This window comes from Parasteatoda tepidariorum, chromosome 4, assembly GCF_982258835.1.
Source record: "Parasteatoda tepidariorum strain Cologne lab strain chromosome 4, Ptep-v5.0, whole genome shotgun sequence".
Taxonomy (NCBI): domain Eukaryota; kingdom Metazoa; phylum Arthropoda; class Arachnida; order Araneae; family Theridiidae; genus Parasteatoda; species Parasteatoda tepidariorum.
This window is the reverse complement of record NC_141758.1, coordinates 104,961,138-104,987,016: the sequence shown is the minus strand read 5'-3', so window position 1 is coordinate 104,987,016 and position 25,879 is coordinate 104,961,138. Positions and strand designations below refer to the sequence as shown.

The window sequence follows — 25,879 nt, the reverse complement described above, 5'->3', positions numbered from 1 at the left end:
TTAGGATATAAGGAAATATTATTATATAAAAGATATTTAGGATAAGTAACTGTGATTATTACGCAAAAGATATTTAGGATAAGGATTTATGATTATTTTATAAAAAATATTTAGGATAAAGGACTGTGATTATTTTAAGAAAAATATTTAGGATATAAGGAAATATGATTATTATATAAAAGATATTTAGGATAAGTAACTGTGATTATTATATAAAAGGTATTTAGGATAAGAAATCATGATTATTATACAAAAGATATTTAGGATAAGGAACTATGATTATTTTATAAAAGATATTTAGGATAAAGAACTATGATTATTACATAAAATATATTAAGGATAAGGAACTATGATTATTATACAAAAGATATTAAAGGTAAGGATCTATAATAATTTTATAAAAGATATTTAGAATAAGGACCTATGATTACAGGTATAAAAGATATTAAGGCTAAGGATCTATGATAATTTCATAAACAATATATTTAGTATAAGGAACTATGATTATTGTATAAAAGATATTTAGGATAAGGAACTATGATTACTATATAAAAGTTATTTAGAATAAGGAACAATTATCACGCAAAAAATATTCACATATTTTACATGTTGTTCTTTACATTTGTTTGGAATATTTTATAAGAGTTGGAGTATTTATCACCGGAGTATTCCCTTAGAAAGAATTCAACCTTCATTTATTTCTGTTACAAATACAATCATTCACTACAGTCTTTCCAAAAAGCAAATTGTTGCAATAAATTAGAGTAAAATTTAATACAGAATTGTGATTATGTTTGTAAACTGGGTAAAACTTTACAACTGCCAAATCATCTATGCGTTCATGCTGAATTTTCAATTCCAAACTAATTATCGTGAGCAAAAGTTTTCCGTCTGACAGATTTTAACGGCGTTCAAAATTAAAATTGAGAATTTTAAGAAGATTGCAAATAAATTAAATTGGAGCATTGAGAAAATGAAAGTTTCCTTATCACTACGATTCAAATAGCTAGTTTTCGGGAAAGTATCTAACATAAAATGTCACAAAACAAACACAAACTTGCATTGTCTCAATTATTAGACAAATCAGAATGGCATTTTGAAATTCATATTAATAAGCAAAATAATATTCAAAAATCACAACTTTGACTGTAATTTATCCGAGTACCTTGAGAGATTGAATTAATTCTAAACTGTTTAGTTTCGAATTTCTTAAAATTTTTACTTAACATTATATTAACTCATCGGAACGAAATTTTTCTTAAATTATAAGGGTTAGAGTAGATAAGTTGTCAAACTTCGGTAAGATATAACCTTAAAAAAGTGTCTACACAGTAAAAAATTATGGATCAAATTACGTAAAAATTACCGACACTCAGGGTAGAGGTACTTTTTACCGTAAAATCCATTTTTACCGGAACATCTTACAGAAAAGCCCCGGATATTTTTAAAGTAATAATGACTTTAAAATCACTGAATCATAAATTGAATAAATATTTCTTTAAAACTTACGAAATAATATTTTACGATAAAAATAGATTTTACGGTAAAATAGATTTAACGAATGATGCACCCAAATTGCCGGTATTTGAGGCCATATTTGGATTTAGAATTTCATTCTGTGTAAGCACTAAATTCTTTTTTCTTAGCTTTGCTAACTCTATAGTGTTTATAAACAATCTTGGAGAATGGAATATACATTACACATCATATTAAATTTTTAAATAAGTTATAAGTGATTCAAAATCAATCAAGTGATGAAAAAATGTGGCGAAAATAACGTAAAAAGTCAGTCAGGTTGGTGGTACTTTTTACAGTAAAATCCATTCCTTGATAAGAAATTTGATCAGAAAAAATGATGTTTTTGTGTCTGATTTTGTCACTTAAAATATCTCTCTCTAATTAGCATCTTCAAGGTCGTAACGTAATTTTTTTAAAACTATTGGGGTTAGAGTAGGTAAGGTGTCCTACATCGATAAAAAAACATCTTCAAAAAAATGTCTGCACGGTAAAAATTTATTTATAAAATAACGTAAAAAGTACCGACAGTCAGTTTGGTGATACTTTTTACAGTAAAATCCAGACGTTGATGTAAAATTTGTTCGGAAAAAATAATGTTTTTGTGTCTGATTTTGTCACTTAAAATATCTCTCTCTAATTAGCATCTTTAAGGTCGTAACGTAACTTTTTTTAAACTATTGGGGTAAGATGTCCTACATCGATAAAAAAAAAAAACTTCAAAAAAATGTCTGCACGGTAAAAATTTTTTTTATAAAATAACGTAAAAAGTACCGTCAGTCAGGTTGGTGATACTTTTTACAGTAAAATCCATACGTTGATAAAAAATTTGTTCAGAAAAAATAATGTTTTTGTGTCTGATTTTGTCACTTAAAATATCTCTCTCTAATTAGCATCTTTAAGGTCGCAACGTAATTTTTTTTTAAACTATTGGGGTTAGAGTAGGTAAGGTGTCCTACATCGATAAAAAAAACAACTTCAAAAAAAGTGTCTACACGGTAAAAAATTATGGATAAAATTACGCTAGAAGTACCGACACTCAGGGTGGTGGTGATTTTTACCGTAAAATCCATTTTTAGCGGGACATTGAGATTAAGTCTGAAAACCATTGAGATTAAGTCCCAGTATGTAAAAACCCTATCATTAGATCAAGGTCATACATGGTGTTTCGTTTATTTTTTTTCGATATAACTCGATATAACATTAGAACTCGGAACTGTTATAAATTTGTAGTTTAGGATCATATTTTGTATGAAGTCATATGCTCTTTTTAACCTGACGCTCGTGGCTCTCCTGCTCTCTCCACCCCTTTCATGAAATATTGTTCTGGGAAAAATTGGACACTATTGATCCCGACTTAGAGAGCATGTCGGTATGATCTGAGTAAGGAGAATTCGAACACAGTGGTTGCAGACCATTTCTTTTAATCTCCTGACATGACATCGATAATAATGGATTATCCCCTGAAGTGGCATTTATTATAATATATATTTTTAAACTCGTGATCTTTATTCTTAAGACTATGTTTGGACCAGTGTTATGTAGAGGCCGGGATGGGAGATAAGCTACTAGCGCGTGCATCTAGACCAGTAGTCCCCAACCTTTTTGTACCTAAGAGCAAATACCAGAATATTGGTCGAATGGCGGGCACCATTTATTTTTTCAAGATAAATTTATAGTTGGTAGACATAGGTAATATTACACACTACATATAGTGCACAAAAAATTTAATTTTTAAAATTTATTTAACATATGAATATAATTAGTATTAATTTTCTTGTGTAAAATGAATAATTACTAAATTGCTTTCAAAACATATGAAATATAAAAATTATTTATAAAATACAGTCAATGTGGTGTTAGGCATGGCATTTCGCTGGCCAGCGCTAGATAATTGGGAGAATATAATGCTATTTTTAAGAATGGAATTTATTCCTTCAATTATATTCCAGAATTTCTCATGGGATATAATAGTTTTGATGATAATGTCATTCTGAAGATCCACAATTTCTATCTTCGATTCTTCTCGCTTTACTTGAAGAAATTATGAAATGTATGTTGCTATTACGGTAACGCTTATTTGGTTGCTAAAAGGATTAACAAAAAAGTTATCAAAGGCTCGATGATATTAAATTGTTGAAAGAGCTTTTTAAATTGATCTTTAAACAATTGGAGGTTGATGACAAATGTTAATAAGTCAATTTCACTGTCACCTAACATTTTTTTCATGTTTGGAAAATGCACAAGAGACTTCATTTTCAAATGTGATATCCACAAAACTAGCTTAACTCTGAACGAGTTTATAGCCTTTATCATTTTTGCTTTATGTTTGTCTTTTTCCTGCAGCTCCAAGTTTAAATTATTTAGTTTTTTTCCATTATGGCCATTATGAAAGACAAATCTGCTAGCTAAAGAGGATCTCTCAGTTCCAAAAATGTTTGATTTTTGGCTGCAAGATAATTTTTTATTTCTCCAATTAAATGTAGAAATCTATCAAGTACTTTGCCATTACTGAACCAGCGTACCTCAATATGTATTTGCATAGCATTTATTGGGAAAATGGAAAACTGAAATATTTTATCGTTGGGCACAAGCAGCGGGCGCACCTAGATCGATCGACGGGCGCCATGGTGCCCGCGGGCATAGGGTTGGGGACCCCTGATCTAGACCAAAAGAGCGAAGGTCTAGCCAACTTCGGACGCTAAATCTTTAAATCTTATTGTTCATTTTACACCGGAATAAAATTTTTATATTAAATTGACATTTGAGAAATAAATTGAAGCAAAACTTTTTATGACGACTGAAATATGATTTTCAAGCGAGTTTAAAATCACTAAAATTTAAATATTATTTGCATTTAATAACTTGTTGTAAGAAAGTTTTGTCACTCGAGAATAATTATTCGAGAATAATTTCTATCACTAACATAAAAAAAGAAAGTTTAAATATATATTTGGGTCCTTTTTTGAAAAATAAGTAGCCGTTTCTTCTCTGCAGTAACCTCACTCTTTTTTTCAGGGTTTTCTAATCGGAGGGTATTTTTCGGGGGCAAACTAACACCTCTGCATATATCTGTTTGAATTAACTTTCATTTTAGAAACATATCTGAAACTTGAAATAGTGAATACTGTCAATTTTTTATTTTAAAATATGTAAATAAAAAAAAGTCATTTTTTCTTTATTTAATTTATCATAATAAGTTATTCGATAATGAATTCAAAGAATTTTGTGACACATAAATAGGGAAAAAAATGTAAAGTGATTCAAAATCAATCGAGTGGTGAAAAATTGTAGCTAAATAGTTTGACATTTTAAATTATGACACATTTTTTGAATCGAGTGGTAAAATAGTTTGAAAATTATTTAAAATTAGAAAATTAAAATGTAGTGGTTTTGTTTTAATGATATTAAACAGTTTCTGCAGGAATAAATTTTTTCAATGTGATTAATATTTTTAATTTCTTTAACGTTAAAGTTCAATACAATAAATTTTTTGACCATACAAGGTTACGCAGTCAGTGTTTTGTAACTACATTAATTTATAGTTTCTCAATATCTTATCGAATATATTTGAATCTGTCCTAAAACTACAACAAAAAAGTCATATTTAAATTATCTATAACCTTATCCAAACGAAAAATACCATTTAAAAATTTTATTGCAAAAATTCGAGTAAATTTGTTTGCATTGCGTTGAATTTGCAAAAAATGCAAATTCGTTTTCGTTAGTCATAAAATATATTCGAATTTTTCTTATACATCAAAAGTTTTTCAATGCTTGTCTAGAAGCATAAATGGGGGAAATAAATTTAGATTAGTTAACTAAAATAAAACATTATTACAAATGAATTTATCAATTAAAACTGAATTTTGAACATAAAGTATTTTAAATACCTAATGCATCAACAAAACAAAATAATTCCTTGATATGTTGTAATATGAATAGTTATAGTTATAAGAAGCGTATTAATTTACAAAATACACTTAACGAAACACTTTTTTGGGGATTTTATTTTAATTGCATTATTTTAATAAATTTGACATTTGTTTTATTTCATAAATGAAGTATCAAGTATTAGTGTTATGCAGAGATACTGTAAATTCTACAACAAAAAAAAATAAATATATAAACATATTTTTATAGAAAAAATTTGTTTAAAGATAATAATTTTTTTTTGTTTGTTTTTAATCAATAAAATTTTTTTTGTTTGTTTTTAATCAATAAAATTTTTTTCTGCTTTTATCTGCTCTCTGCTGAAAGTTTCGGATTTTTTTTCTTTTTTTTTTGTACATCTGACATTTCAAAGCTGTTTTACACAAAACAGTTTTTTTCAGTTTTTCACCATGATCACAAACGGAGTAAAACTGTCTGTTCAAATTCTAGTTTTTACCATAAATTTTTCTTACCGTAAGATAACTTAATCTTTTTTTTTTAAATCGATTTTACAATTATTTTCTATATTTGCTTTTACTTTTCAGCAATTATTTCACTGTGTTGAACATCGTATAAATAAAATTGTGATTCGACTTAATTGTTAAATTGATTAATTGTTAATTGAAATTAGATATAATTTTTCATTAAGTTAAAATGTCAGACAATTTTATAAGGGTGGACCACGATAGCTTAAAAGTTTTTACACTTAACTTGGACTTCAATAATTAAAACATTTTAGATAAGGACAGTTTAAAACTTTTATTCATGACCAAACTGAAACTCAGGGGACGGAGTGCCAGACTAATGAATGGACTGGAGATCACATCCCGGCTTTGACTGGTCTTACAAACTCTGCTGTTGGCTCGCACCAACCACAATAACTTAGTTATTTTATACAGTTATTATTGTTAAAATAACAGTTTTTTTTTATAAAAATAACTGAACTTATCTGTTTAAAAAACAAATATCCGTTTTTAAATAACAGATTTTTTCTGTGAAATAAACGGTTTTATACAGGCACACTAACTGAAGTTATATTTTTCAGTAAATTTAACAGATTTTTTTACAGTGTACGCAAAATTTACTTTTTACTAGATCACTAGGTAAGTTATCCAAAAAATTATAATGTTATTTAAGCATGCAAGGATACATAAACAATGTTTTTGCAGTTCTTTTTACAAAATGCTTTTAGCAGAAATATAATCATGGTTCTTTAAAGGTTTGACAATCGAACAATTCTGCTTTTGAATAGATTTTCTTTCTAATGCGAAAGAAGAAAACCTGGCTGAAAACAAATCGGTCTCCCTTATAAATAACGTATTCCGATTGATTAGATTCCGCAACCTTCGAACTAAAAAAGAAGAAATAAATATTCCTTTTCTCTTTATCTCCACAGCGCCGATCCCTCAACACCATGGAATTTAGAAAGAGACCACGCTGTTCTTCGCTCAAGTGGCGACATCTCTTGGACGACTCAGATACTACTGAAGAGCACATGCGCACTGGATCTTCGATTCTTTCCATTCGATTTTCATCTCTGCCATCTAAACTTCACTTCATGGTCGTACGACACTCAACAGGTAACGATTTTCACTTGCAGCAAGCTGAGTGTTTTCGACTGCGCTTTTCTCTGCTAACTCTTTGAAGGAGCGCTTTAAAGAGCGTGGATGCTCTTAAAGTTTGTTTAAACCAATCGTAAGCATTGTATCAAGCACATAAAAAAGCAACAATACTGTGGAATATTAAATGCCATATAATGAGCCTAATTTAACCTAAAAAGGGAACACTTTAATATTATAAATTTATCAACATAACATTATAATAGTAACACTTAGCTAATGATTTTATGGAATAATTTTGAAGTTTGATATAGTATGATACGTTTTTATTTAGTACGATACATTTTGTTGTAGTATGATACATTTTTCTACATCATGATACGTTTTAACACGTTAATCATATCTTTTAATATTTCATAATAGTCCTATCATATTTTTAATCACAAGTGGTTTTGATGTTATCATATTACAATAATACATTGCTTTCTTTTTATATAGCAATTAATTTTCAAGGAAAGTCATCACACATTAATTTTTCTCCGTTTTTAGGATAATTAAAAAAAAGGGCCCTTAAAAGAATGATTTATTATCGATTTCACACAATGAAAAGAAAGTAATGTGAAAACTGCAAGAATATGTTAGAAATCACAATGTTTCTGGCTCTCTGAGAACACAAAAAAGCTCAGTAATTTTTATCAAATCGCCTTGGTAATGGCTTTGGTGCAATTAAAAACAAATTATGGTTTTATAATGTGGGATAAAGCATGGTAAAGATGGTAAAATGTAGTAATTTTATCATGATACTTTAGTGCGTAGCATAAATTTCAATTATTTGGTAAAATTAAATTTTCAATTTTGAATTTTTTAATAAATGTATGGTAACAAGAACTACAATTTCTAAAGTCATAATTTAAAAGATTTATTAGAAATTTTATAAACATTCCTTCACAAAATAAATATATTGTGTTTAATTTTCAAAATGCTTTATTTTTTAATTGACCTATTAATCTGTTCGAAAAACCTCTTAATTCATTGAACGAAATTATAGGATTATTTTTGTTAGTAAATAATATTGGTATCATCATCTTACGTAAGACAAATATTGAATTTTAATTGGTAGTTCAAACTATCCCCTATTATAGAGTAAATAAAGTCACCATATTTTAACTATTTGCTTATTTTGTCTTTAACATGCAGATTTCAGAAATCTTCCATTCAAACAAATAAACAGGGAGTGCAATTGTTGACACAAGTTCTACGATGATGATAAAATAAATTTATCATATATATCTTTCCTTTTTTTCCAAAATGTGTTTTATTTTACTTGGTTTCGATTCGTGTACGAACGGTTTGTTTGCAATCAATCTGTTTGCAAATTTTTGTATTGTAAATTTTTGTTTGTTGTATGTTTGCAGATGCTGATCTTCAAACATACAACAATCTTAAAACTTTAATCTGTTTGCAATTTATTCTGTTGCATAATTTCTCACTTCTTTTTTAGTCGATAAATTTTTTTTTGATAGAATCGTCACTTACGTAAAATATCATTGATATTTACGATAGAATCATCACTCACTTCTTAATACTTGTCTACCTCTTTTCAATTAAAGCTAAGTTTGTGTGTTAATAAGCAGCGTAAAAAGTGATAAGGATTTTAATTTTATAGTGTTCACTAAACAATAGAGTTCAAGTAAATTTCAGCAACAAAAAGAGAGAGAGATGGGGAAAGTGACCAAAAAGCACAATGACTTCAATTTTAGTTACCAAATAGCACTACGGCTTTAATTCCAGCATCCAAAAGACCACGACTTCAATTTTAACGGCTCAAAGAGTTTACTTCAGTTTTAGTAATCCAAACAACACTAATTCAGTTTTAGCTACCCAAAGAAAGCTGACTTCAGCTTTAGCATTCCAAAGAACACTAACTTTAGTTTTAGCAACCCGAAGAACTCTGGTTTCAGTTTTAGCACTCCAAAGAACACTAGCTTTAGTTTTAGCAATCCAAGGAATACTAACTTTAGTTTTAGCTACCCAAAGAACGCTGACTTCAGATTTAGCAATCCAAAGAACTCTAACTTTAGTTTTAGCAACCCGAAGAACGCTGATTTCAGTTTTAGCAAGATATAAACGAATGATCTTTATGACTATTTCTTGGATTATGAAATATATAATCTTTATTCAAAATTCTTGCCAATGCCCAGAAATTAATCTGAAACAGTAGGTGCAGTTTTATTTAGATGCCTTCAACCGTTTCTTTAAATTGCATAATTTATTACCCTTGTAATTAGTACATGACAATCCTATTCAAACTTTATTTATAAGTATTAGATTATGGAGTTACAAAGTGATTAGGTTTACACAATTTTAAAATATTTATGATTTGTGGTTTCTTGTTACTGTAATTCTAGTGCTAACATACACGAAAAAAAGAGAACTATATTTTTCATTCAAAAAAACATACCTAGCCTTGAAAATAAAAGCTATCCCTATTACCCAGTAAGAATTTTCTTGCAGCACTCTTTTTCTAACTTTTGACGAGGCCCATTTCTTATCTCTACCGCCAAATATTCTAAATAAACTCAGAAGGCACTCATTTAAAATTTTTTTTTTCATACTTCAGTTCTCCTTGGCGACTTCGACAAAATTCTCTCCCACTTCTGACTGCGGTATGTAGAGTAAAAATTCCCCATTTCTCCCAAACTTGTCACGGTCACAGGGGCGCAGATGATTCATTTTCTTGCAAAAGGAGGCACGTCAGGAGAGCATACCGCATTAATTTCTGAAGTCCCTCTTCCGTCATCTTTTCCTGTTTCTCCAGTTGGCGCAAACGTGCCACCTTTTTAAGAGGAATATAGTTTCCGGAAAGTTTTGCAAGCGGATTTAGGAAGCTTGCCAAAACCCTTAGAGCAATGCGTCACCCCCCAAAGCTATGTAGACAGGTACGCCACTGTCTCTTAGATCGGCAGAGTGCTTTATCTCGCATTCTTTTGACTACGATTGCATTTAATTCCTCGTTGTTTCACTCGAGGGGGTTTTCTTGGAAAAGAGCTGTCTTCTTTTTCTTTTGTTGGCGTGATTTTTGTGCCGTTTGGCTTCTGGGGGCATCATTGCTTTGTGAGTAAATTCACTCCAGCGTGAATTGCTTTTATGAGAACCTTTGTCGTTGCCCTTTTTGATGAAAGAAGGGTAATTTTTGGGTCTCGAGGATTTCAACCCGTCTCTTGAAGTCTTTTTAATTGGTTGCCGCATAGGGGTAAACGAAGAATACAAATAAATTTAACCTGAATGATGATAAAATGTGACAATGCTTATTAGTACCTCAATTCATTACTCTCCTCACCGCTCAAAATATTTCATTCCAACAGGCCAAAAACTTGGACTGTATTCTGTAAAATGCAAATTCTTTATGTATTAGAAAAAAATATTCCATTGGATTAACAAATTAAACGAAATGAACCGCGTTCATAAATCACAGTTTATTGAAACCATAAAAGGAACCGTAAGGATACAACATCTAGAATTTCTCAGGAACCTACAAAGTAGAAAGTGGTATGGCTAACTGACATGTTAGAGGGCAATATATACACGGTGATTCTAAAAAGATGGGAAAAATTTCAGGAAGTGATAGTACACACCCAGACTAACAATTTTTATCAAAGAATGCATGGTCGAAAACAAAACCCAAAACCGCTAGAAGGCATCAAAGTTTATGTTCGTTATGTTATCATGAGGCAAAAACACACAAAGAACGATGAAGTTAAGTTATAAAAGCAAATTTAATGGCATGTGATTACAATAAGTGTTCAAAACAGTGGCCGGCAGCGGCTATGCTGGTACAATGGCGAAGAAAAGATAGGCGAACTTTCCCTGCAGCGGCCGAAAGCTTGGCGACAAATAACGTAGCGCAGTAACTCGCAATAGGAATGGCGCCTTCTCGTTTGCATGAAAAAACTTTCCAAATGCGCCAGCACCTTTGCGTTTTGTTTTCGACCATGCATTCTTTGATAAAAATTGTATGTTTGGGTGTGTACTATCACTTCCTAAAATTTTTCCCATTTTTTTAGAATCACCATATATATATATATATATATATATATATATATATATATATATATATATATATATATATATATATATATATATATATATATATATATATATATTTGGATTTAAAATACATTATGTGTATAATACGAAAAATGAGCTAGTCAAATGTTATGATAATGAGACGTAGGCAATTCTAACTGTAAAGGTTTTCTTATTTTTAGCCCATGTTAAAGGTTATGATTAGCTGTGTATTTCGACTTGGGCTTTGTTCCCTAAAAAAAAAAAACCTTTCACACTTTCGTTCGTTGTTGATCTCACACTAGCGCCTGATAATCACTAGCGTAGCAAAACCACGTTCTTACGTGAGATCAGCAGCAAAAGTCTTAAACGAATTTTGCACTGAAGCTCATTTTTTTGCAATTACCAATTCAGTCATTTTCCCAAAATTTCATCGCTCATTGGCCCATATGATTAACTATGTATATTAATAAAAACACGATCTCATTGTTGCCAATTAGTCAGTATAACCACTATTGAAATTCGTTATTAAAACGATACTTGTTTTGTTACAAAAAGCTTTTTTTATGTAATCCCAGGTCACACTCACTGCCGAACCAACGGATCTCTCAAACTATCATCCAAATCCCGAGTTTTATCTCGAAGATGTGCTAGTCAGTCCTGGAAGCGGGAAAGCCTTGGCATTCTCTCTGGTCTTGAGGCGACGTCCCGGACCTCATCTGCTTCGCCAAGTATTGCCATGTTTCCTGATAACAGGGTTAGCTGCTCTTACCTTCCTTGTACCTGCTTCATCAGCTGAAAGAGTCACATTAGCAATGGGCTGCTTTCTCTCTTTACTTCTCATTTCTGTGGCGACCGGAGGAGGTCCTAAGGCTCCTGCACCACAACTACCACTCCTAGGTACATTGTTTGAATGGTGTTTATTATTAATGGTGACCTTAATTAATGTTTTTTTCTTCAGATGTGCGTGAAAATAAAATTTTGATAATAAATAAAATTAAGACATATTTGTTTCTTAAAGAGTTTTAAGTGTTTGATCCTAGTTCATGTTAAAATGACATACATCGATGTATGTTTAATGCAAACTACCGAACGAGCTTTACCATAAAGTGTTTTTTTCCTTTAGTTTTATGTGTAATATATTAAAAAGCCTTCATGATAAGATTATAAAGAGTACGATTCGGTCATAGGACATAGCATTATATTTAGGCCTAGTTATAGTAGTTTCGTACCGTAGAAAGTTTATAGCACGTAGTCAATAAAATGTAGTTATATTAGTTTCTTATAGAAGTAGCATTAGTTCCACCTCGAAATTTTTGACACATAGTTGTTCATTCGTCATTTCTATTGGACAATATTGGGGTCGTTCACATATGAAGGAAATACTGCAACAATTGCAACACAGCTATTCAAGGTTACAAGGGGGGACATAATAGATCACCAGAAGAGTTTCAAGAGAGAATTTAAGGTACTTTTACGTACTAAAGATAGCTGCTTCTATAAAGAAGTATGTTTTTTTTAGCGGTTTCATCAATCCAATTTTGCCTGTTAATGGCGAGAACTGATGTCCAGAACAGTTGACGGCAAATGTTTTTATAATTTATGACTTCTCATTATTTTTTTTTAAATAAAAATTTTGCCGTTGGGTCACATCTCTTTTATTTCAGAATCAGCATTATTTCAGAAAGCAGAAAATAAATTGAAAAAAAAATCATTCAGATCACCCAATATTCCTTATTCAATAACATTGGGTGAGCCGCGGATCATTGATTTCCAACCACTAGTCTAACATGAACGGCTGAAAACAAATATTGTAAAAGTTTCTGCACATCCTTTAGCGGATCTTCAAAGACAAATGCAAGCAAACACTATGATCTATCTCCATTCAATCCATTATTGCTGATGATGAAATAATAGAAGAGTTATTACTCGTTACATTTGTACAGTGCTCTGCCAGGGTAAATAAAGAAGCATTCACCTTCTGCCACTAAGAAATGGCACATTGTTTAATTCTGAATCTGTCCATCTTTAACATGACTTTCAGGAGTTTCAAAATACTCCCACACTAACAGATTAATCGAATATACGCTCTCTATCCTATATTCTTATATAATGGTGGCGCGGCTGTAATTTTTCCTGTCGCTGCGACTCGAATCCACTTTTTTTCTGGAATTTTTCTTACATTAATGGAATAGTATATAAAAAGCTAGTGTTCTTTAAAATTGATTCATACAAATTGAATTGATTTTTTATGCGTACATGAAGAACATTTGACAACGCTTAATTCGGAAAAATATCTGAATTGTCGAGTATGCAAATGTTTATTTGGTTTAAAGTATGCAATTTTAAATGACAAAAATGCACTTTTTGCAATAATTTTTTAAATAAAGTAATTGTAAATAATAAATAACTGTTGAAAATTATTTTTAACAGGGAATTATACTTGAAAAAATTTTGGAAATTTTGTAAAAAGTTTAAAAAGTCAATTAACAAACAAACTTCTGTTTTGCCTAAACTATTGGAACAAAACAATTTTCAGTCCCATAAATTTAAATATATGCATATAATTTAGGAAACCAGTCAGAAATTTAAAACCCTGAATGAGATTTTTTTTTGTTTATTTTGATATATCTCATAACTACTTGGTCAAAATACATTTGCACCTGATTATAAAACTCACTTACTCCAAAGTTAATTTTAGCAATTATATTTGAATCAGTGTCTATTATTATTTAATTTTAAAACAGAAAAAACTTTCTTCAGTTCCTTAAATTTAACGCATGTGTTTAATTCAGGAATTTCAGGAATTTAGCACATGTGTTTAATTCAGGAATAAATTTTAAATTCTAAAAGGTAATTTTCTTTTTTTGCTTATTTCGATATATTCCTGGAACCCTGATTATAAAACTTCAAAGACAACTTAAAGAGAATGTTTGTAATCAGTGTTTATTATTATTTAATTTTAAAACGGCCAAAATTTCTTTAAATTCCTTAAAATTAAACAACAAATATCTGAAAACTAAGGCACTTCGGTTGAATAGGTTTTCAGGTAAAAACATTCAAAAATGTTTCATTTCGGTATTTTTATTTTTTAGAAAATATTGATATCATTTGCTACAAACTTGAGATTTTTACATTGAAATTTCAATACACAAATTTGTTAAATTTTTCACTCAAACACTTTTTCGTTGTTTTTACATTGAATTAGTTGTTTAGGTAAAAATATTTTAATTTCTGAAGAAAAATGTTGCACGATTTTTTTTTAAATTAAATTTTTTTAGTTTTATTTAACTTCAATTGTAAGAATAATAAACACATTTAATTGCTGAACTGCAGCTTTTATTGGTATTTATTATTGATGTACTGTTTTTTTTTTCTTCATGATTTAATTTATCTTTAATAGAGCTTTGGTTGTTTAACAAACAGTCAAATAACGAAAAGTAAACGGGGGAAGGAAAAAAAATCGCAGAACAATTTAAACTTAATACAGATACAATGAAGAAATTACGAATAAAGCAATTTGAGAAATTTTGTTCCAGTGCGTAGAATGCAATTTAGAAAGAAAATAAAAAAGAAAAATAATAGAAATGAAAAAGAAATACTTATTTCTTTTAACTTTTTCTTTTTATTTACTTCCACCCCAGTAAATTTAATTTAAAGTATTATTTTTTACGTCTCTTTTTATCCGTTTCTTATTTGGAGAACTGAAAAAAAAAAGGGACTCATTTAAAGCTCGGATTTTCAATCGCTGCGCTGAATATTTTTCCTATTTCATTTCGGCAAGAGCGGGTATTGCATTTTATTAAAAACTAGAAACTGGATAATTATTGAATCTTTTTTCAGTTTATCGGAATCTGGAGTTCGTTACTTAATTTATCCGTACTTTGATCTTCATTTAAGAGATTTATCCAAAAGGTAAATTTATTTATCACAAGTTTTTATTTTTGTTTTTAACGTTTAAACCAGCTGAATGTTTAGTTTTTTCTAACAGTTTAATTGGGAAACGCAATCAAATTTCTTAAAACTAGCAGGTCTCTTTGTCAGCAATTATTGATGCATTATTTTAATTAAGACATTAAAAGATTAGTTGGAACACAGCGATTAAATTCTGTTAATTGTTATTAGAAAAATATTATCTTTTTTTAAAAATAGTTTTCACTCAGTTTCTTTTGCGTATAAATTTTGTTAATTGTAGTTCGAATAATGTTATCTAAGTTTTTATTTCTAGGATTTGTTTTTTTCCTTTTCCAGTTGTATGTGATTTTATTATCATAATCTTTATTTGGTATTCAAGTTTTCTTTTTTTTATTGTTTAAATGTTATTATAATTTTTTGTCCGTTTTGTCCAAAACGAATTTTTATTTTGTTTCTCTCAAGGAAAGTTAACCTATGTTTATTACTTTTTTATTTATTACTTTCTTTAAAAAAAACTGAAATATAGCATTCATAAAAAAAAGAAAAAGACAAAGACACCACTTTGCTTTGTAGACCCGAAGGGACGACTGAATAGTGTGTTAACTGCGTAAAGGAAGTACATATTTATGTAGCAGTTTCCCTTAAAAATCTATATTATATAAAACGCTAATACGTACGTATGTATGTATCAATAAAACCGATGATATTTCTTTTCTCGCGCTGGCAACAGTTTTCATTTTTAATTGATTGGATTCGGCGCGAAAGAGCACGTAGTGAGCAACCAGATAACAATAACTAGAGTGAGCATTATCAGGTTGTTCAATTCAGATTCATGCACTGAAAACATGACAATATTTAATTTAAATTCAATTAGGAATTAATTAATTGAAGTGAGAATGCTTTAAAAGTCGCTGTTGAATTGATATTTTTCTACTGGGAGCTACCTTAACGTCTAAAAAACGTTTAAGTGTTTGTATTGAATTTTTTTATATTTCGCGTTTATTTATGCATTGAATTTTCACTCTTTAAAATGCAAAATATTAGTGAAGCAATATTTGATAATTTATTTTGCTAATATGTTTCTTATTTAGCTAATGTTTTGATTTTTTCACCATGTACAATCTAAATAGCTAATATACTTCTTTAAAAGCCAATAAGAACATTGGTAGAATTCTTCTACATAAGTACAATACTATGTCTTTGATGATAAAATACTATGTCTTTGATGATAATATATTATGTCTTTGTGCTAGAACATTGTGTTCATTGGCGAGCGAGCGCAGCGAGCCATGGTTCACGGCGTGAACCACATAGGATTGCGTAGCAATTCTCGGGGGTTGGCGAGCGTTAGCGAGAAGGGGGTGGAGCCTCCTAGTACACTATTATTTCATCACAAAACACGTTTTTTACTTTTTAGCAGGTTTATTTTATTTTTTATCTGGCACATAAAGACCTTTCTTATGAATTTATGTTGTTTAAAAGTGATAGAAATAGTTTATAAGAATAGTTTAGTTATTAAAAATAGAGAAAAAATATTATAATAGAGAAAAAAATAGTTTAGTTATTAAAAATCTTTTCATTATATTTATTAAGTTAGTTACATCCTTAGTTATAGATTCATTAGGAAAAAGAAGATATTGCTTATTAGCCATCATCTTTACTATTTTTTTTAAAAAAAAACGAGCGTCATCAAAATTAAGAAAAGAAGGTGGTACTAAATGCGAATCAATGAATCAGTGAATCAATTTAAGTTTCTCTCTTATAAAGACAGTAAGATTTCATAATAAGGCATGCTTTTTTTTAAAACTTTTTGGCAGGTCTATTTTATTTTTCACTTGGCAAATAAAGACTTTTTTTTAAATTCAATTTTTTTTTTACAAAAGTGATACCTTAAAAGACAGAAAAAAAGTGGTTTAGTTATTAATAATCTTTTCATAGTTTTATAGTTATATTTATTAGGTTTGTTAGATATTTGATAGTAGTTGATTTGATTCGTTAGGGAAAACACCATATTGCTTTATTAGATATCATCATTTCTATTTTTTTTTTATATAAACGTGCGTCATCATAAATGAAGAAAAAAAGAAGGCATACATAATGCGAATCAATGAATCAGCGAACAATTCAATGGCCCAATAAATGAAATATAATATTAGTTTAGTAGCAAATTAGTCAATAGAGGAAATAAATAAAATAATATACTTACAAATTAGTGAATGCGTTTGCAAGTGAATGGGAGAATCAATAAATAGATAAATTAATGAATCGGTGAATAAGTGAATCAGCTTGTAAATCTTACTCGTGATACGATGATCAACGATTTCACTTTTATTTATATTTATTTAGGCTGTTTATTTCATACGGGAGACCGCTTGTCTCCCAATATAGCAACCCAAGTTCAATTCCCAGTGATGGCTGATCAATCTGATAACGTCACTTAGTTTGCCTTAAACACAGTGACGACGAAAAATATCCTCAAATAGCAGATCCTCAAGTGGTTTTTCTCTCTTTGTAAATTCAAAATCGCAAATGCAGTTAAGTTTGATTCAAAAATTCTTTTACTCAGATGTGGGAGTTACGTGGGAGTTTCTTTGTCTTCTGTGTTAAGTTCAAATTTAAAAGGCTATGAATTTGCTCATTTGATTAAGTCACAGATCCGATGCAGATTAGAAAATAGTTTTTTTTTATTTTAAAGTATTTTTCCTGATTTTTTAAAATAATTATTTTTTATCAGTAAGCCATCACAACCAAGCTTTTTAAATATTAAACAAGTTCATTAAAAGTAACCGTTACCTGTTTGGTTAAAAATACTTCATACTTTGAGAGTAAAAATACAGCTTTTACCGAGATAATTTGTTGACTTCTCATACATAAAAAATATTTTGTCGTCAAATATTTTATAACACTACTTTGCTGATTAGTGAGACGAAATATTATCTAAACATAACATTTTTATACTTTCTAACCTAATAGACAAACCTTTTATTGAATTTAAGCAACATATTTAATTTATATCCTTTCGTAAATAGCGCTATTCGAAATCATTACAAACATTTATTTATTTGCTCTGAAATATTGGATATGACACAAGCGGTGGATCAAAAACGGTGCACCTTCTTTTCTAAAAGAAAAAGCATATTTGCTAGAATCCATTAATTTACATTCTGTGTTTGGCATCCAATAATTAGCATGATACATCTTGCATCGCATAATTGAATGGTTTGCGCAATCATTTGTGATTGAAATCTAATTTAATGTGATATTATTGAAGGAAAAAAAAAGAATAACAAAGTGAAGTGAAGATTTTTCTCCATTTACGCAATTAATTTCGGTTGGATTGGAAAACTTAATTGCATATTGATAAGTTATTGTTTTTGAGTGGTTGTGTTTATTTAATGAAACATATAGCTTAGAGTGCGGCTGCTCCCTTTTGAGTATATTTAGGTAAGATGTGCCCTTTCCTTTTAAAGTGTATTTTAGCTGTCAATTTATTCTAACCTGAAATGATAGCATTGACGATTTAAAATTAAAATTTTACTTTACGAAAAATATTTAATGATCATTCTTCAAAGGAGAAAATTAAAATTCCCTATAAATTATATATAGATATGAATATTTTATTATTTTGCTGAGGATTGTTGTGTACTTAAATTCGGGTCACGAATTATTGACTTACATGTTCGCAATAATAATTTTAGCATTTATTTTTCCGTTCATTCGTGTAAAATTAAAAAATGAAACCGATATTTAATAATGAAAATGATAATGTTTGTTATTCGAAAGACCTGTTCAAGCAACAACATGTTATGGAATTCCCTGAATGCATTTGTATTTTAAGGGGATTTTTCATTTTAAAGTTATCTGAAAACTTTTTAAAAGCTAATATATCCGATACATTTTGATTTAACATTTAAAGAACTTAACAAGTTACATTTGTAAAGCATTTCGCTTTTTCACACTGTAAAAAAGTTTAGTGTATCTTAGCACCAAAATGGTAACAACTACTTTATACAAAATGACGTAGAACGAAGGCCAATTCCTGACGTTTCGAAACACCAAGAATGATGAGATGAGATCGTTTTCACTTCTTGGTATAAAGTAGCTGCCACTATTTTTCATATTCAGTAACACTTATATTTATACTTATTGAAGATACAAGTAAGAGTTAGTAAAGTTATTTTTTACGACAATATATAGAAATAATCATTAATTCCGGATGCATATCAACGCTAATTCGCGTATTAAAGAGAAAATATTAAGACTAATTCGAACTAGGCTTAACAGAGAAAAAACTATACATTAAAAACGTATTTAATACACTGCTAGAAATTCCTTGGAAGAAATGGTTTTATAACAATTTATTTAATTGTTATTTTACCATATTCAAACAAAACAGTCAAATAACATTAAATAAGATGGTATTCAAACTGTAAATTGTGAGAAAAAACCGGTTATTTGCTACTTTCACCTAATACGGTTAAACAACCAGAATTTTATCGCACCAACTAGTCCCCACATAGTGAAGTCACTTAGTTCCTTGCAGATGGCTTGTTCCTTGCACCTATGTCAGAAAGAACGGGGGTTCGAATCCCAGCTATGAGATCTCAAAATTTCCTCTAATCCCTAAATCACACGAAGAGTTATCAGTATCCTGCACTCCCTAATTTGTGACCTTGGGATATGAAAATACGATACTCTCAATCACGCCTAGATGGCAGCACCATAAAGCTGCTAAACTATCTGCCATGTCAAGTCTTTTTAGCTATTTTGAAACCATACTAGTTATAAATGGTTGAAAAACATATAATTTTGTTATCATGTTTTTTTAACCATTCAAGTTGTAAATGGTTTCAAAACCGTAAAGGTAAAAAATGTTCTTTACCGTAAACTTTACGGTTAATTGGATGGACAGACTGCTGCCGGTTATTTTGCCATAACTTTAGAGAGAAAATTCTTACAGTGTACAGTTTACAGAGACTTAAAAAATAAAATATAAATATTCTTATTACGCAACTTAAAACATACATACATGTTTCAACGGCGAACTTTTCTTAGATATATATTAGCATTGAAGACAACAACAAAGTCACGCCCACTTCTAATTGATTGTAAACATTCTATAAACAATACCGTAATTCCATTTTACCTAAATTTGATCCTGAATTTTTTACAATGTAAGCTCTAACTTATGAAAAAATAATTTCAAATAACTTTTCAACCTAACTATAAGAAAAATGCTATTAGGAAGCATTCTAAATTTTAAGTTTTCAAGGATATTCTTTTATTAAACAAAATTCTACATTGTTTGAGTTAAATGAAAAAAAAAATATGTTAAATAAAATTCTTTTGAATATTTAACATGTATTCAGAATAAGATAAAAAAAATGAACTATTTTAAGTTGGTTGCTTCTTTTAGTTAAAGAATAGTAAGTTTAAGGGGATGTGTGCAAATATGCTGGTAAGATAAACGAGAAAGTTTGTTTAAACCAAATATTTAAATTTTTGCCATCTTATTTTACATACGCTTTTGAAAGTCTGTAAAACGGATTTTATTTTTCAATATTCTATTCAGCAGTTTTCTAAATATTTGAAAAATGCTGCGATAGATTAAATATTGAAAAAATATTGGTTATATTTATTACGATATGCACTTACGAGCATACCGTATGACATAAAGATGAAAGTGAAATGTTTATTTTTTTAGAATGTAGTTTTTGTTTCAATTCTTGCATTCATTTAAGCTATATTGTAATTCTTTAGAAGTACATATACATGTTTTTTGATTGTTACTTATATTTTCACTTTCGTGATGTTAAAAACTTCTTTAACCCACTTGCAATCAAGTCCCACAGCAAGTTTAAGCAGAATCAACGGAAATTAAAAATCTATAAAAAAAAAACAGTTTTAGAGGTTATAACATATATTAATTACTATACAATAATTAATTTTGTGACCACAGACAAAAATTATAATATTTTACTGTGCATACATTTTAAACATTATCTAAATAATTTATTGTATCAATAAGAAGTAATTTTTAATTTGCAATCTTTGCATATATATTTCCTGTAAAATATAAATTTAATTTTTCTTCATATTTGTAAAAAAAAATTACACAGCATTTTATATCTCTCAATGCCATCCAATGTATTATTATTGAAACTAAAGTATATTGGGGAGAATTTTTATTTGCTCATTTAAGTCTATAAATGTCGCTGGTTTTTTTTTCAACTTGAGGTTTAAATGATCCAATAAATATGGTTTAAACCTGATTTCTGAAAGAATGCAGAAATACTTCCAAACACTTTACAGTTATTTTCCAACGCTATTAATATGGCGAATGTATTATATATGTAACTAACATATTAAAGAGCAAAGAAATAGAAAAACATACAAAATAATATAGAATATAATTAAAAGCAAACATTTTTCGTGAAAAATGAGTTTTTGAACACCTTATTCCTTATGGAGCATATATTTGGACACCGAACTACCACCGGTGTTTGAACACTGAACAGTGGGACAGAACTCTGTGTATGAGACACAGTGGCATCGTTCAATATTTTTTTTAGATCTTTTTATTATTTTTCATAATCTGTTAGAAAATGTCACAAAGCTTGCAAATTTTAAATATTTTGATGAAAATATTAAAAAAATATCTGGCATATTTCACGAATGTTACGTTTCTAAAATATTGCATACATATATATGTACTTAAACCGGTAAAAATTATATAATTTTTAAACTAGAAAGATTCATTGCTGCATTATTATCAATGACAGAAAATATTAAATTTAACAATATCTAAATAAATAAAAATAAAACTTTAAAGTCTTTTTTTTCATTTTGACTCACTGTGCCCACATTAGAAGTTATTGTACGATGTTGATTTCTAATTATAATTTTTTAATACAAAATTAATAATACATTTATTACAACGAATTTTTTTAATAAATATTTTTCCAAGTTAGCCGATGTTATAACATTATAAATTTTTCTTGTAATATTAAAAAAAAATAGAAACTCATTTTTCCATTTCAATAACATTGACGTAAAAACAAATATTAAATTTTATACATCTAACGAAGTTTTGTTGAAATAGTGTGACTTTTCATAAAATTTAAAACGCAGAAGGTTTCTGAGTAAACTGTAATTGTTAGTTACGAAACATTGTAAAATGATGGTGTAAATTGTAAAGTAAACATTTCAAAATTGTAAATTAAAGATCTACTTGCAGTACCGGTTGCTCAAAAAAAAAAAAGAAAAATTGGTTCCATAAGTATATATAGTTCTATTTATGCCTGAGGAATAGGAGAAAAGAAATTTAAAAGACAATAACCTAAAAAGCAACACGAATTCGATTTATAATGCTACATTACATACATACATTTTGCATGCTTTAAAATCCTTTTTTACTGCAAAAAATATCTAAAACTGTGTTTTTTCTATCAAAACTGTACATCTTGCGTAACTTGACATCTTTCAGTTCGAAATGCAAAAAAAGTATGCATTAAATTTCAAACTTTCATTTTCTGTCAGGTGTCTATCAGATCTGCAGTCTATGCCTAGTTTCATCTATCGCTTTCCTGTCGGCGATGACATTAGGGCTGCACAGCAAGGGCTCTGACGGCATTCCACCCTCCCCGTGGCTCAGGAAATGTGTTCTAGGATGCTTAGCCCCCATGCTGCTGGTTCACCCCTGTCCAACCAGGAAGGATTCCCTCAACTTCCAAGTACTCCATCTTCAAGAATTATTGATTATTATGCATTTTATTTAGAATGGTTTCCCTACTGTGATCAATATTGATTTTCATTTTTAATATAATTGTGAAAATAATGATCTTTATTGAATAACTGCCTTACATATTTGTATTATTCACTAATTTTTGTTCGTTAGTTTTATTCTAATGAACCTGATAATGCTTGAAAGTGAAATAAAAATTTGAAAAATGCAAAATATCTCGTAAAATACACTTCTTTCAGAAACAAATATAAATGGAATCAATATTTAAAAAAAATTTAAGCAAAAAACTATATAGGTAGTTTTATTTAATATACCCCTTTGTCATTTATGGACAAAGTTGAACTTCTGTTAAATCGTTTCAAATTTTTTTTTTCTGAACAAAGAACGTTAATGCCCTAAGTCTCTCAGATGCTAAAGTAAAGTTTGTACCTTCAGATAAAGTGCACCCTGATCAATATTTTTTAATTATAAAATATAAACAGTAGTTATAACATCATTTAAAAGGTAACGGACATGTATCTGAACAAAAGTGTATTTCACGAGACATTTGGCAGCTTTTAGACATTTGCTTCCCCAGTTTTTACCCTTGTTTATGAAGTAAAAAAAAGATATATGTTATAGATAATGTATGTGTATTATTTCATTCATATAAGTTTCATTTAAGTTAAATTGAGAAGATGAAAATTTTTCTTAAATTGGTTGTTTTTAAAGTTATTTTGCATTTATGAGAAACGTATTGTGTTTTTGTTAGATAATATATAAACGAAAAGATTCTAATGAATTTATATAGATAGGTAGCTTTAATAATGTTTTTACGGAATATTATATTAATTCGCTTTGATAGAGTTGCGAATATTTTTTATATAATATTGTAAAACATAGTTGAAATGCTTGTATATCTGTGAGAGTTTAGCTATATTTGATACATGAAGTATAATTTAATAGTTTAAATTTAATTGAGAGGGATATTTTATTCTATAATGATAGATTAGTCAAATAAAATATCAAATAGTGATGAAATGTAAACAGCATTTAAAATGTAATAAGATTAATTTATCTCTCTAAAATATCTTGTTACTACAGAAAAAAATTTAAGACACTTATGGTAATTTTTAAGTATAAATGACAGTACATTTTTCTTCTTAATAACATAAATGAATTTTTTTCAATGTGTGACATTCCCATATGCACATTTTTATGCGTATTTATAAAATAAGGATAAAAAATGTTTTTACCCTTACATACCGCAAAAAATTGTCATAGTTTGGCACAAAAAGAATGTGAGGTGAGGAAAAATACACGAATTCTCTTAAATTATTTGTCAGCTTTTCCATTATTATTGAGCTTATAAAATAGAATACATAAAGTTGACTCACATTTGCTGTAATAATATTGTTTTTAAAATTATAAACTTAGAAGTTAAAATAATTCTCTTTCCTTTAATCTGTTTTAACAAATAGATTCGAATAAGGTCTTCTTTTTTGTAATGTTCTATAAAAAAGTTAATTTCTTTAGTGTATACACTATGAACTTTATTTTTAATGGAATTCCAAATTTATATTTTAAATTATGAACAGAATTAAAGGTCATCAATGACTATTTGATGACTAAATTTAAATGATAGCGATTAGAAATTTGTTTGTTTTTAGCCATCCAACCGCCATTTTTTTTATCCGAAAATGTCTTTATGTGCTTCAAAACACGTGCCTGCAACTTCTTGAATTTTATATTACTCGGAAAAGATGTAATCATTCCCATAGAGTTCATAAACTGGTTCAAATTTTAGGGGAACAAAATTTGAATATAAAAGGTTTCAATCTATTTCAAGTTAATTACATGATGCTTTTTTTATTTATCATCGATAATACTTAAAAAGAATCAAATTAATAGAATTTCATCAGTATGATTGTAATTATTTTAGATTTATTTTGTAAGAAATAAGATTCATATTTTTGTAATTAAATAAAATTTTATGTCGCATTATTGGTTCAAAAACTCAAATCCTAAATTTTATAGAAGTTGAAACTGTTAAATAGAATACTTAAATTTTGCATAGATCTTCTTGGAGAGGTCAGGAAAATTTTTCTTTATTTTGTGGGGCTATAGTGTTTATCATAATTTGAAAAATGCTTAAAAAGAAATGATTTACATTAATAATGTCAATATAGTTTTTTAATAATTTAGCATTTTCTAATTTTGAGAAATTGGTTACATGTTTTCGAAAATGTGACTGCTGGCCTCAGGCCAGTAATAAATTTTTTCATTTTTCCCCCATGCTTTAAAGTAACGTTTATAGAGGACTTTATAATTTCTAATATATAAAATCAATCATTTGTGTAATCATTTTAATCCAAGCTATTTAAGTAATTTCTGAAACAATGTTTAACAATATTTGAGATTCTTTTAAATTTAATAACGTGCTATTTTTAGTAAAAAAATTAACTGTAATTTTTTTTTCAATTATTATTTAAAAGTATAAAGATTGTATTAAGCAATATTTTGAAATTATCATACTATAAGAAAAATGTTATCATATCTTTAGGCATAAAAAATAATTTCTTCTGATAAGTTACCTAAGAAGACAGTTTCCAATTGAAAAAAACATGATTTGTATAAAACTTTTCACCATTATTTTTACTAAAGTAATACTTAACATGAACTTCTATTTTCGTTAATCACCAAAGTGATGCTTAACATGCTCTTGTTCTGACTATGTTCATATTTTAAGTTATATGTAACATGTTTTTATATGCTAAACTTCTTAATTTGTTAAAAAATTGTTTAACATTGTTGTTAGCTTCTTCGATTCATAATGTCAACTTATCTCTTTAAATTTTTACGAAACGATTTAAATTTTTTTTCTGTTAGCCTTTCACAGTCTAAAGTTAAAGATAATTAAGTATCTGGGATTAGCTCTAAGTATAATTTGCACAAAGAATAGGCTTTAATCAAATAGTAAGTCTATGTATTTTGTAAAGCAAATTTTATTTACGTTTAGAAACTAATAATTAATTAATTAAATATCTTGCTAAACTCTACTCATAAAAACGTGATTTAGGAGATTGAGCAATGAACTTAAACAAATTTAATCATTTTGTTACATATATTGTATTATGACTTTAACAAATTATATTTTAAGTTATAACAT

The 25,879-nt window shown here is 28.5% G+C and overlaps 1 protein-coding gene across 1 annotated transcript in view; it reads left to right on the top strand.

Moving 5' to 3' along the window:
• The window catches only part of LOC107448921 (neuronal acetylcholine receptor subunit alpha-10), a 222,155-nt gene that overhangs the window by 188,593 nt on the left and 7,683 nt on the right, over nucleotides 1-25,879 (top strand). Inside the window, exons 7-9 of the mRNA XM_016064298.4 lie at nucleotides 6,845-7,028; nucleotides 11,651-11,972; nucleotides 22,527-22,720. Of these exons, the coding sequence (XP_015919784.1) occupies nucleotides 6,845-7,028; nucleotides 11,651-11,972; nucleotides 22,527-22,720 (700 nt within the window). The remainder of the gene's footprint in view (nucleotides 1-6,844; nucleotides 7,029-11,650; nucleotides 11,973-22,526; nucleotides 22,721-25,879) is intronic.